Below are 14,571 nucleotides of genomic sequence, written 5' to 3'. Positions count from 1 at the left end.
CGTTGCACACATGGTCTCCAGACCAATCTCCGACTATCATTGCATCCAATACAAAAGCGGGACTCATCGCTGAAGAGAATAGACCTCAATTCCAGCCTCCATTGCCATCTTGCAGTGCACCATGATAGCCTTTGAGAGCGGTGGCATGTAGTCAATGGAACACCTGTAGCTGGACCACTGGCTCATAGCCCAAGGTATTGCAGACATCTTCTGATGGTTTGTGTCAACACTAGTTGCCACACTAGGCTTGGGATGTGACGTCCAATTTCACTTGCAGAACAGAATGGATCACTAAGCGCCATTCGTCCAATCAGACGATCCATTCGTGCAGGGATTCGCCTCTGTGCACATCTTGCTTTCATTCCGGTTCGTCATTGTTCTCCCAACCTCCGGAACATGCAACGTTGAACAGTGTTGACATCTTCGCCTAGGCGCTTAGCGATCTGCTCTAACAGTCAGGAACAGCGACCCTGTTTAACTAGTTAAAGGGGTTTTCCCACAAGGAACATTTATGACATATCCACAGGATATGTCATAAATGTCAGATAGATGCGGGTCCCAGCTCTGGGACCCGCATCTATCTCTAGAATGGGGCCCCCTAAACCCCGCTCTAGCCTTTTGTGCTGACGCTGCCTCCCGGCCACTTACTGATTACATGGTTGGGAGTTACGGAAATAGAGTAACTCGCTGACCTACGCGGTTTCCGTAATTCTCATAGAACTGAATAGTAACTACAGAAACGACAGAAAAGAATTGACCTGATGCCTTTTTTATGCACTGCGTTTTTTAATCACGCGTGCGTAAAAAAACATGTATACACTAACAGCACGCTTTCCTATTGATGTAATTTGTAAGCTTAAATCATGTGTTTTTTTACGTGTTTTTTTTGTGCGAAAAATGCATCAAATACATGCCGTGTGAACAGGGCCTTATATTTATTTTTTAGTTGTTTGAAATAGCGTAGTCTCTTACTCTATTCCACAGCTCACAAAAAGTATACTGATGTACACCAGCCCAACAGAGACCAAAAGGACATTTTTTTGCCCTCCATCAGGCTATTTGCAGCCCTATGTACAAGTTTAGCTTGTATCCTGGAAGCTTTCATAATGTACACACTAAATGTTGGGAAAAAATATTATGTGAACGGGGCCTTAGCTCTCATTTTTTCTGTCACCTGATTCCATAGAGATGACTCTGCTCATTCTGTCCCAGCACTACACACCATAGCTGAAAACAGGAAGTGTCAGTCTTTTATGTCTGCTCTAGTGGCCAGTGTGAAAACTGAAACTGTGCTTAGTCACTGATCAATCCCACTTGCTTTGCAATTTATCTGATCAGCATTAACAATACCAACTGATCTAGCATCATGTGTTCACAAATGTATTAAAATAATAGACATATATTTTTTTCCTAAATCACTTGATTGCTTCAAAATGCTCCAGGAACAATAATGATGTATTTTTAGACAGTTGTCAGAAATTCAATGACTAGCATGTTGAATTCGCAAGACAGTAAATTATTTTGGACAGTTTTCAAGTGGATGTCACAATTATAAATTTCAAGTATACATAATTCTAAAAATTAGAAAAACCCAGTCATTCCTTAAGATGTAGTTGTATATTGGATATGGGGCAGGAACCTGCCTAACCTGCATAATTTGGGTCTTGGCTTTTTCCATAGTTTATGGAAATATATTACAATTCCTTTTATGCTTTCTGAGTGAGCATGCTCTTCCTGGTGTGATGATTGCCCTTATAATGGTGACCTTTCCTGCTGCTCACACTTGCCATAATACTGTGCACAGTCAATCAGGTGTCTCTCACTTCTGTTCCCATCACAGCATGCAATTGTAAAAAAACAGCCAGAGAGAAAAAGAAAAACTGCAGCTGCATCCCCCTCCTCTCAGCCTGCTCTTTACTGTTTTACACTGTTCATGTTGAATTTTTTAGGGGGGACTGAGTAGGTTTCTGAACATTTGCAAAGAGCCTGCAGGCTGTTGGAAGGTTAGGAAGATGACTCTATTTGCTAATAAGAAATATTATATCCGCTAATATGAATCATACGCATTATACGCATTATCCGCATTAAGGGGCAATCAAAATTTGAAAACATGCACAGTAAATATTCTTTAAAACAATGTAAACATTACAGTTGACTATATCTATTTATGTGAAACCATGGATATTAAGATTATGGCTACTAGGCCTTGCTTTCAACCAGAATACCTGGAATGTGCATTGGAAGTGAACGATGTTTGTATATTCTATTGTGTATATAAAAATATATAAATGAGAAAATATCTTAAAACTATGATCCAATTAAAACCCCTACCTACACGTAAAACATTTTGTTTTATTTTGGGTAGAGATGACTGTTAATATAAAGTAACAGAACCATAGATAACACAAATACCTAGTAAGATACATTATAGATGTAATACTGATTTGCAGACTGTTCATGTGGCTCAGGAAAACTGTAAATTGCTGAAATTGCATGTCACCCAAATCCTTGCACTTTGTACATTTTTGACATCAATGCCTATGATGAAGATGTGGTATATTCTATTAAAAGTAACATTTCCAGAATGTTTTTCCGGATAATAAATTGATATACTGCGGAACAATAATCAATAGTTTTATCTTCTCCAGTGTGTTTTGTTTCTGTCCAGTATTTCTTCTGGGTAATCGGCCTGTTTTGATGAAGTGATTACTAGGTAATGCTATCAATGAGCTATCAGGATTAAATAAGTCACACAAATCCCTCAGCTTTTGGTGCAATTTCTGTGAAAAATGAATATGTTCTTGTTGGCTCTGCCACAAGTACTGGACATTATCACAAACTGTTTGGAAAAAAAGATTGATTTCAGTTGAATATAGCAATTATTACAGTGAACTTATTTCCACCCCCTTGCAGTTGCTGGTGTTTTACCATCTCATTGCTTGTTCAGACACAGCGCTGGAAGAACACAGGGCTGTCACGTTTTACTCATTAAGTAAGGAGACCGTCAATCTACTCATTAATCCTTATACATACAGTAGGTGTGATGGTCATATTCCATACTACAAGCCACCATCTTTTCTTCAATGATACCACAAGGCATTGAAGTAATAAAGAGCAGAGAGAAGACAACTGGTAATGTACATCAATAAGGATATGATGACATCTAATTTATCTTGATCCATTAAAATGTAAGCAACAATAATTATATATTCTGGTTATAATTAAGCAAACATAATATGAGCCATAGATCCAGGAACTCCAACACAAACCTCAAACTGAATTTTCACTCATTTGTTACTAAGTTTAGATTCTATATAAACATTAATTATGTACGGCTTTATTCACATTTACATGCAGCACTATTCTTCCCATCAAATCTGATGGAAATTGCAATGGAGGCTCCGAACTGACCCTCCATCGAGAATGAGTACAGAGCCTGAACATAAAATATTATCTCCTCACCAAAGAAAAATTAATACTTTGTCTCCCCCCAAATCACTTTATTAGGAGGCAAAAAAACAAAATACATAAAAGGGGAAATCCAATCAAAATGATCTGCTATGTCAAAGATGTGAGATCACATCAGTGTGGTCTCATGTTAGATCACCACAGATTTCCAGAAAGAAAGGCATTTAAGAAAAACCCATCCACATATTAAGGTCATGCTACGCTGGGGCCCCCACCGATCAAGAGAACAGGGGTCCCAGCTCCCCTGTAGAAACCGAGAGGCAGGTCATGCATGCGTGCTGCCATTCCATTCATTATCTATGGGACTGCTAGAGATAGCCGAGTGCTGTACTGCAGTTCCATAGAGAATGAATGGTGCGGCAGCACGTATGCATGACCTACCACTATTTTCATACAGGGGACTCAGTACCCCCATTCTCTTGAGCAGTGGGGGTACCAGTGGATGGACCCCCAGCTATCAAACACTTATCACCTATCCTGTGAATAGGTGGTAGGTTGTTGTGGTGGGATAACCCCTTTACAGGGGTTTTACCATAATCAATATTTATCAGCTATCCACATTATAGGTAATAAATATCTGATCGTGGGGGTCCGACCGCTGGAACTCCCACTAATCTCGAGAACGGGCTGCCCCTGTGAGCCTCGTATGAATGGAGCGGCACTGCAAATGCAGTGGATACTGTAGATGATAAATTGTGATTAGAGTAAAACCCCTTTAAGGGATGGGTTATCCCAGGACACAATTTAAATTCTATAGACGTCTTGGGGAAAAAAATCCTATTGGTAGTTGAGTATGGTACTAAAGCACAAATCATTACCCATAAGACACTTATTGGCACATATTTATATTGTAACATTAATACTTCTATATATGTAATAAATATAAAAATCACATAAAAAGAAAACATGAATAAAATACAAGTTAAATCATTACACTGTAACCACATAGTAAAACCTGTTAAAATCAAACATTTCCAGCCCACAGTGTTAATAGGCAATGTAAATGATGATGAATGTAATAGTGTAAATGTTTCCAGTTTCTATACATGTTTCGATAAGGAGCGTTTTTTTCCTCTGTGGTATTATGCTCTCTTACTTTATTTCTACAGAATGTACAGAGTGCATCTGCTAATGGCCAGTGCTAAATCACAGTGCAGTAACATGATGTGCCTATTCAACACTCATCTTTGTTAAGTTTACCCTTGTGTCTACTATCCAGATCAACCAAATAAATCACACCGCAAGACGATTATGTTTAAAGAGCAACGTTTAAGAGATAATAAAGTCCCAGGCTGGGTGAATGTTAATGAGCAACAGGGGACTATGCGAGGTGAGCTGAGCTTACCACTGATGAACTGCTCACGCTTACATAATACACGACTAAAAAATATTTTCCAAATGCAAACATGTTAAATAACATAACTAGATGTTACTGAATCTCAATCAGGGACAAGGTTATTTTCTTTGCTTTACCACTAACAGAGAAGCTATAGTGGTTGCAGAGGATACAACTGTAACTATAATCTATCCATGGGTGCTATAAGCATATTATCAGATTCCACTGGATTTCTGCGAAATACCCACGTTTCAGTGCCCGCCCTAATGGTATATAAAGGGATGATGGTGGATACTTACAGGGATGATGGCTGGTATTTACAGGGATGATGGGGGTTATTTACAGGGATGATAGCTGGTATATATAGTATATAGGGATGATGGCAAGTATGTACAGGGATGATGGGGGTAATATACAGAAATGATAGCTGGTATATACAGGGATGATGGCTGATACAGACAGGGATGATGGGAGTTATATACAAGGATGATGGGGGTTATATACAGAAATGATAGCTGGCATATACAGGGATGATGGCTGGTATATATAGGGATGATGGGGTTATATACAGGGATGATGGCTGGCATATACAGGGATGATGGGGTTATATACAGGGATAATATCTGGCATATGCAGGGATGATGGGAGTTATATAGAGGGATTATGGGGGTAGATACAGAAATGATAGCTCGTATATACAGGGATGATGGCTGGTATATACAGGGATGATGGGGGTTATATACACAGGGATGATGGGTTGATATACAGGGATGATGGGGGTTATATACAGCAATGACGGTTGGTATATACAGGCATGATGGGGTTCTAAACAGGAATGATGGGGGTTATATACAGGGAGGGTATGGTATATACAGGATGATGGGTCATATATACAGGGATGATGGGGTTATATACAGGGATGATGGGTGTTATATATAGGGAAAATCAGTAATTTACAGGAACGATGGCTGGTATATACAGGGATGATGGGGTGATATACCATGATGATTGGAATTATATACAGGGATGAATGGCTGGTAAATACAGGGATGATTAGGGTGATATACAGGGATGATGGGGGTTATATACAGCAATGACTGTTGGTATATACAGGGATGATGGGGTTATAAACTGGAATTATAGAGGTTATATACAGGGAGGGTATGTTATATACAATATGATGGGTGATATATACATGGATGATGGAGGTTATATTCAGGGATGATGGGTGTTATCCTCCAGATCATGCACATGCGGTATAGATGAGGCTACATATAGTGAATGTATACACAAACATGTACATTAAATACAGTCTCTGGTGATCACTACTCTTATCAACGCCTCCTTCTCACCTCTCCGCCTCACAGCGCCCACTGCACTCACAGTTCCTGCGATCACCCTTGTATCCTTGTATATAACCCCTATCATCCCTTATTCCTGTATATACAAGTCATCATCACTGTATATAACCCCCATCATCCCTATATACAACCACCATCATCCCTGTATATAACCCCCATCATCACTGTATATAACCCCATCCTCCCTGCATATAATTCCCCTTATCCCCATATATACCAGCTTTCATCCCTGTATATAACCCCATCATCCCTCTATATACCAGCTATCATCCCTGCATATAAAAAACATGGTGATGCCTGGGCCTCACCGCCAATGATTGATGTCCATGCCTTATTTAAAAATGTTGCTCAATTTTCCTTTGATTTGTGTTTTGAACCCAGCAGAAAATTTAAATAGGCACAAAAAGGGTACATTATATTGCTTAGTCAGAGATTTATGCAGTCAGAGAAAGGACTGTGCAGATTATGATCACTTCTGTCAAAACTGTCGGCCCAGCTGTGCCTCACCAACAAAGGGGTGGCATGGCCCGCCTCAAAGTTTGAGATGCACTGCGGTAGAGGCATAAGGGGGCAGTTAATCAAAGCAGGAAGTCTGCAGTGTATGGAAGAAGTCATAGGGGTTCTTGACCCCAAGCAGTTCCCCATACACATTCTAGTAAAGGAAAATAATATAACCCTGGGCCTGAGAACACTTGGGAGAAGATTCACAGTATGTACTGTGATGACGATGCGTTTCTTATTTATGTCTATCATGTACTGTACTTATCAGTACATTGGTTAAAATAAGGGAAAAAAACAGCTTCTAGCTGCCACTTTTGTGCTATTAGACATAATGTGTAAAAAGAGTAAGTTTTATGGTAGTTTACGCTTTTCCAGTAATTTATCAAGTTCATCCGAGTTTAAGGCCCCAGGCACACGACTGTGCATTTGCGGCCGTATACTCTCTCTTCAATTGTGGAGCAGCAATTGCGGATAGTATAAAACACATGCTAACCTATGGGCCAATGCACACGACCGTGCATTGCCCGAAGCCTGGACAGCAAAAAAAATAGGACATGTCATTATACGATCCGCAATTGTGGTCCAGGCTAATTGAAATCAATGCACATTTTGTGTGTGCAAGGTCCGTGATTGCGGACGGCCCGCAGGTGACACTCTGCTGCCCGTCCATGCCATAATAACTGACCGTGCTCACAGCTACAGTCGTGTGCATGGGGCCTTACTGATGCTTCTACACCAATATAGCATGACCAAAACAAAATGTTACCAGTATAAACAAATCTAAACAACTGGTGATTAAGCCTCTATTGAACAGCCTATTTTGGGCTTTAATGACGGAGCGATTTTTTTCAGTTTTTTGATTTTCACATTTCAAAAGCGATAACTTTTGTATTTTTCCAAAGACAGACATTTATTGGCATTTTGGGGTACATGTAATTTAATGATTAACTTTTGTTAACATTTTTTGGGGCGTAATACAAACAAATACATTATTTTTTGTGTCTAACATTTATGACTAATTTGACTTTATTCTGTGAATTGTTACGATCACTGCAATACCAATTTTTTTTTTATTTTTACTAGTTTTGCAAAATTAAAAACTTTTAAAAAAAAAGTGTTGTGATTGGCATTTATCGCATTTTGTTTTCAAGGCAGAATGAACAGAAAACAAAAATTCTGGCATTGCTTTTTATTTTATTTTTTACGACGTTCACCGTGCGGGAAAAATAACATAATAGCTTTATTGTTTAGGTCATTACGTAGGCAGTGATACCAATTATGTGTAGCTTTTTACACATTTTTTTTCAGTTTTCTTCATAATAATCATTTTGTAAGGGGAAAAAGTTTGTTTTATTTTTTTCACTTGGGATTTTTCATTTATTTATCAGTAACTTATTGAAATGATTTTTGACTTTTTTTCTCATTCCCACTATGGGACTTTACTATGCGATGATTTGATCGCTTTTATAATACTCTACAAAACGTCTGTATTGTAGTGTATTATGCCTCTCAGTGTAAAACTGCCAGATGTTCTATCAGGCCTTGCTTTTGTCAGGGTCTAATAGGCATACACTAATGGCAGAACTGGGGGCATTTGTTAGTCCCCCGGCTGCCATGGAAACCATAGGTACCACGCTATCTTGTTGCGGGGGTGCTAATGGGGTGACAGAGTAAGCCTCCACCCCTGAGACCACTTAGATGTGGCGGTCACTATTGACCACTGCATCTAAGGGGTTAAACGGGCAGGATTGGATGTAACTTCGATCCCGGTCATTAGAGCAGGAGCGCGACTGTCTTTTAAACAGCCCAACACCCACTTTAGCGTGCCTGTGCCGGGATTATGACAGAACACTGTGAAAAGGCGCCGCTGTGCCTTACAGTTGATTCTGCAGCAGCATCGGCATTTGCAGGTAAGTCGATGTAGCCTCTGTTACCTGGTGCCGATGTGTCCTCGCTCGTCCAACACGATGCAGGACCTGGGGCAGGAAGTGACGTCACAGCGTGATCTCTCGAGAACACGCTGTGTGTCTGTGCACTGCCAGAAGCTGGGTGTTAACGAAGAGAAGTGGATGATGCTGATTCGTCAGCATCATACACTTCTATTCACAACGCCCAGCTAGTAAAAGAAGTAAAAACGCCCAGATGTACATACACAATACACGCCCACTTGTACATAACTTTAAACACGCCCAGTTGTACTTAAGAAAGCCTCATTTGCATAAATATAAAAATGGTCATAACTTGGCCAAAAATGCTTGTTTTTGAAGAAAAAAAAACGTTACTCTTATCTACATTGCAGCGCCGATCTGCTGCAATAGGAGATAGGGGTTGCAAAATCTGGTGACAGAGCCTTTTTAAGTATCCATAATAACTGCCCTGAATACATGAAGTTGAACCAAAGTTGCTCAGGTGTCAGGTGACTGGTAAGGGCCTGTTCACATCAGCGTTGTCTTTCCATTGAGGAGTTCCGTCTGAGCTTTCCATCGGGGGAACCCCTCAAAGGAGAGGCAAATGGAAACCATAGCTTCTGTTTGCATCACCATTGATCTCAATGGTATCAAATACTTTGCTAATGGTTTCCGTTTGTCACCATTGTAAAAGGGTTCAGTTTTTTGGACGGAATCTATCTATCTATCTATCTATCTATCTATCTATCTATCTATCTATCTATCTATCTATCTATCTATCTATCTATCTATCTATCTATCATCTATAGTTAGGTCCAGAATTGTTTGGACAGTGGCACAATCATCATGATTTGGGCTCTGCATGCCACCACATTGGATTTAAAATGAAACAACTGAGATGCAATTGAAGTGTAGATTTTAAGGTTTAATTCAAGGGGTTGAACAAAAATATCACATGAAACGTTTAGGAATTGCAACCATTTTTCTACACAGCCTCCTCATTTCAGGGGGTCAAAAGTAATTGGGCAAATTAACATGACCATAAATAAAATGTTTTGTTTTTTTCATACTTTGTTTAGAATCCTTTGCAGGCAATGACTGCCTGAAGTCTGGAACCCATGGACATCACCAAACGCTGGGTTTCCTCCTTTGTCATGCTTTGCCCGGCCTTTACTGCAGCTGTCTTCAGGTGTTGCTTGTTTGTGGGTCTTTCTGCATTAAGTTTTGTCTTAAGAAAGTGAAATGCATGCTCGATCGGGTTGAGATCTGGTGCTTGACTTGGCCATTGCAGAATATTCTACTTCCTTGCCCTAAAAAACTCCTGGGTTGCTTTCGCAGTATGTTTTGGGTCATTGTCCATTGTAATGTGAAGCAATGTCCAATCAACCTTGCTGCATTTGGATGAATCTGAGCAGAAAGTATATCCCTGAACACCTCAGAATTCAACCGGCTGCTTCTGTCTTTAGTCACATCATCCATAAACACTAGTGACCCAGTGCCTTTGGCAGCCATGCATGCCCATGCTACCACACTGCCTCCACCATGTTTTACAAAGGATGTGCTTTGGATCATGAGCCATTCCAAGCCTTATCCATACTCTCTTCCTCCCATCATTCAGCAATTTAAAAGTATATATTTTTAGAAAAATATATGATAAAAACTGGATGTAAGAAAGCGCTACTCAAATGGAAGGATAAGTAGAGTGATGATGATTGGTAGATTTATTGTACAAAAAGAAGGGAAACGTGTTTCAACGCAGAACCTGCATCTTCATCAGGCCAAAATTAAGTAAAAACAAGCATGAACATACATCTTAAATACACATGTGGATGAGGGGGAGGGGATCACAGGCAAAAAAATGCCAAAAAAAGCAAACAGTCAGATACACAGATAAAAACAGATGTGAATGACGTCATCAGGTAAACTGTTTCAATTACAAAAACATGAGAAACGTAAAACAGATGATGGATAAAATGGACCGAATAAAAAGTAATAGTTAGCAAGAAGTGCAGAAAGGACAATATAATCAAAAATTGCAGGGTGGATACATAATCAAAAACATGCAACCATATATAAAATAAACGTAAAATTGTCGGGTAATAGCAGAGCGGAACAGAAAAAACTTTGCATTTTAAAACATTATGAGGAGTATTTACCAGAGTTCAGAGGAGTAAGGATAGAAATGGAGGAGACAGTTGCAGCGGCACAGTCAGCGATAAGGCTGAAGCAGAACGAAAGGAAAAAAACAGCACGCCAGCGTCCGCGTAGTCCAGGCAACCTGAAGAGCTACGTGGCCGTGAGGGGAGAAAAGGTAGCGAAAGCAAAACAAAACTATCATAATGCCGGAGGAGAGGGGGATACGTATGCAGGGAAACACGGAAATTGTAAGTAAAGAGAATAGTTACTTTTGAGACATGTTAATTATAAGACATGTTAATTATCTGGAGGTAAGGGAAGAGGTTTGTAAAGAACAATTTTATGTTTATCCGTCTTTTTATTTTACATCCATATTTCCCTTTCCTCCCCGATAAACATCAAATTGTTCTTCACAAACCTCTTCCCTTACCTCCAGATAATTAACATGCCTTATAATTAACATGTCTCAAAAGTAACTATTCTCTTTACTTACAATTTCCGTGTTTCCCTGCATACGTATCCCCCTCTCCACCGGCATTATGATAGTTTTGTTTTGCTTTCGCTACCTTTTCTCCCCTCACAGCCACAGTAGCTCTTCAGGTTGCCTGGACTACGCTGACGCCGGCGTGCTGTTTTTTTTCTTTCGTTCTGCTTCAGCCTTATCGCTGACTGTGCCGCTGAAACTGTCTCCTCCATGTCTATCCTTACTCCTCTGAACTCCGGTAAATACTCCTCATAATGTTTTAAAATGCAAAGTTATTTCTGTTCCGCTCTGCTATTACCCGACAATTTTACCTTTATTTTATATATGGTTGCATGTTTTTGATTATGTATCAACTCTGCAATTTTTTATTATATTGTCCTTTCTGCACTTCCTGCTAACTATTACTTTTTATTCAGTCCCTTTTATCCATCATCTGTTTTACGTATGTCATGTTTTTGTCATTGAAACTGTTTACCTGATGACGTCATTCACATCTGTTTTTATCTATGTATCTGATTGTTTGCCTTTTTTGGCGTTTTTTTGCCTGTGATTCCCTCCCCCTCATCCACATGTGTATTTAAGATGTATGTTCATGCTTGTTTTTACTTAATTTTGGCCTGACGAAGACGCAGGTTCTGCGTTGAAAGGCGTTGCCCTTCTTTTTGTACAATAAATCTACCAATCATCATCACTCTGCTTATCCTTCCATTTGAGTAGCGCTTTCTTACATCCAGTTTTTAACATATATTTTTCTAAAAATATATAATTTTAAATTGCTATTTCTTGCGGCACAATACAATTGATGCCGGCACCTGGATACTGAAAGCTACAACCTTGTTAAAATACTGCCTACATCTCTAAGCTGTTCCTGCCAGTGCAAGCTCTTACGGTGAGTGTAACAACTTACCCCTGCTATCCATTACTTTACCCATCAAGGTTTATCTTGCACCATGTGGCACTGTGTATATTTTTCTCTTCTCAGACATCCCATCATTCTGGTACAGGTTGATCTTAGGTTCATCTGTCCAAAGAATGCTGTTCCAAAACTGGGCTGGCTTCATTAAATGTTGTTTGGCAAAGTCTAATCTGGCCTTTCTATTTTTTGAGGCTGATTATGGTTTGCACCTTGTGGTGAACCCTCTGTATTTGCTCTCATGAAGTCTTCTCTTTATGGTAGAGTTAGATACTGATACACCTACCTACAGGAGTCTGTCCTTTACTTTGGTAGATGTTGTGAAGGTTTTTTTCTTCACCTTGGAAAGGATTCTGCGATCATCCGCCACTGTTGTCTTCCGTGGACGTCCAGGCCTTTTGGATTTCACAAGATCACCAGTGCGCTCTTTTTTTTTCAAGAATGTACCAAACTGATGATTTGGCCACTCCTAAAATCTGTGCTATCTCTCTGATGGATTTCTTTGTTTTTTTCAGTCTAACGATTGATCTTTTACACTTGCATTAAGAGCTCCTTTGACCTCATGTTGTGGGTTCACAGCAACAGCTTCCAAATGCAAATACCACACCTGGAATCAGATCCAGACCTTTTACCTGCTTAATTGATGATGGATTAACGAGGGAATAGCCCATGCAGCCTATTAAATAGCTTTTGAGATAATTGTCCAATTACATTTGGTCCCCTGAAAAAGAGGCAGCTACATATTAAAGAGCTGTAATTTCTAAACCCTTCCTCAAATTAGGATGTGAATACCCTCAAATTAAAGCTGAGAGTCTGCATTTTAAGACCATATTGATTATATAACTGTATATTCAATATGTTTTGGTAAACAGCTAAAATGCCAAAACTTGTGTCACTGTCCAAATAATTCTGCACCTAACTGTATCTATCTCTCATATGTATTATCTATTTCTATATCTCTCATGTATTATCTATCTAATATTTATCTATTTATTTTCTTTTTATCTATGTCTATCTTTTTGGCACGTATTTATATTTATTTTGAATTTTGCTTTACAATAAAATATTGCAATACCAATACCATATTATAGCTTTGTTTTAATTTTATATTTTTATAATGAAGTTAGAAATCTAATATTATTACCTGTATCTTAATACAAATCACAGCACACTGACTATAATATAAGCAATCACATTGTTTGTCTTTTGTCCTTCTAAGCAACTGAGACCAATGTTCAGTGCCTGTCGCTTGACCGTGCATTGTTATTATACAGTCTTCATGTTCACATCATGTGTCATCTGACCAAAGGAGAGTCTACAAAGTGAAAGACTCATGCAAAATTTATGCTTATATGGCTGTTTCAGTGAGTGGGAAAATCAATACTGCAGGGTTGATGCACAGAAATGACTGAGTGCTTTCTGACTGACACTAAAAGCACTGAGAGATTGAGAGGCGGCATTTGCTGCTTAAGGAATCGAGTGTATTTGAGTCTTATAATAGTCTGCTCCCCTTATATTACCCTTTCTGAAGGATTATTTTTTGATAACAATTATGATTGTGGGGTTTAAGGCAATTACACTATTACAAAAGAAAAAAGCTCCTTTTTATATCCCCGTAAAGCTGTCATATATTTCAAACCATAACTGCCTTCCAATTATTCCGGCAACAATGTGCTCTTGTAGAAAGACTGTCTTAACAGATATATATTAGCCTTATGTGTTTTATAAATAAAAATCACAGCCGTGATGCAATCTTTAAAAAAAGGAGCTTCTTTATTTCCTAGATCGAATGTTATAAAGAATAAAAATGTATAACAGTCTACCCAAAAAAAAAAAAACAGGAGTCTGCACAGCCAGCCAGCTAGAAAACAACATCCTTTGCCCATTTCTAGTAAACAAGACAAGTAAACAGAAAGAAACTCTTGTGAATGCCAAAACAATACCCATTTCCCTAAGACCAGAACCACGTCTGTGGCGTGTTGGCACATGGCGATAACTATATAAGAATACACTCAGCAGTTTAATGCATGGCAGACTCACCTGAATGAGCTGTATACGCTGGAGTAATTTTCATCCAGCCACACATTTCCCTGGCAGCGGCCTCTGCGGGAGAAGTGTAATATTACATGACGCAAAATCAAATGAATGGATGGCTATGTAATACATTGCTGCGCTCCACTCCACCAGTGCACTCTCAAAGCGAGTTTCACAATAGTAATACAAAATTCCCATTGACTTCAGTAAAGAGAAAAGAACAGTTATAAATCAATTAAGTATAGCCTAAGAAATTCGTGTTTTTCTACAATTTTTCACAAAAACAGCTAAATTTTTTTTATATATTTGCAAAAATAAAAACTTGATACTACACATCTTTTAAGTGTACCTCAAATGATGATGAGGACTGCGCCTCCAGGCCAGATGTTTAGCCCTTTAACGACATGTCACGTACTGGTACGCGGCAGCTG

At 39.1% G+C, this 14,571-nt stretch overlaps 1 protein-coding gene across 4 annotated transcripts in view; it reads right to left on the bottom strand.

Moving 5' to 3' along the window:
• POU6F2 (POU class 6 homeobox 2) overlaps nt 1-14,571 on the bottom strand; it is a 456,399-nt gene that overhangs the window by 161,768 nt on the left and 280,060 nt on the right. For 2 of the 4 annotated variants that reach the window (XM_075826933.1, XM_075826935.1), the window contains exon 5: nt 14,147-14,209. The exons of the other annotated variants lie outside the window; for them this stretch is intronic. In XM_075826933.1, the coding sequence (XP_075683048.1) occupies nt 14,147-14,209 (63 nt within the window). The remainder of the gene's footprint in view (nt 1-14,146; nt 14,210-14,571) is intronic. 4 annotated transcript variants of the gene reach the window in all.

This window comes from Rhinoderma darwinii, chromosome 5 (assembly GCF_050947455.1).
Source record: "Rhinoderma darwinii isolate aRhiDar2 chromosome 5, aRhiDar2.hap1, whole genome shotgun sequence".
NCBI classification, from domain to species: Eukaryota; Metazoa; Chordata; class Amphibia; order Anura; family Rhinodermatidae; genus Rhinoderma; species Rhinoderma darwinii.
The sequence above is the reverse complement of the archived record's forward strand: the minus strand, read 5'-3'. Positions and strand labels throughout refer to the sequence as shown.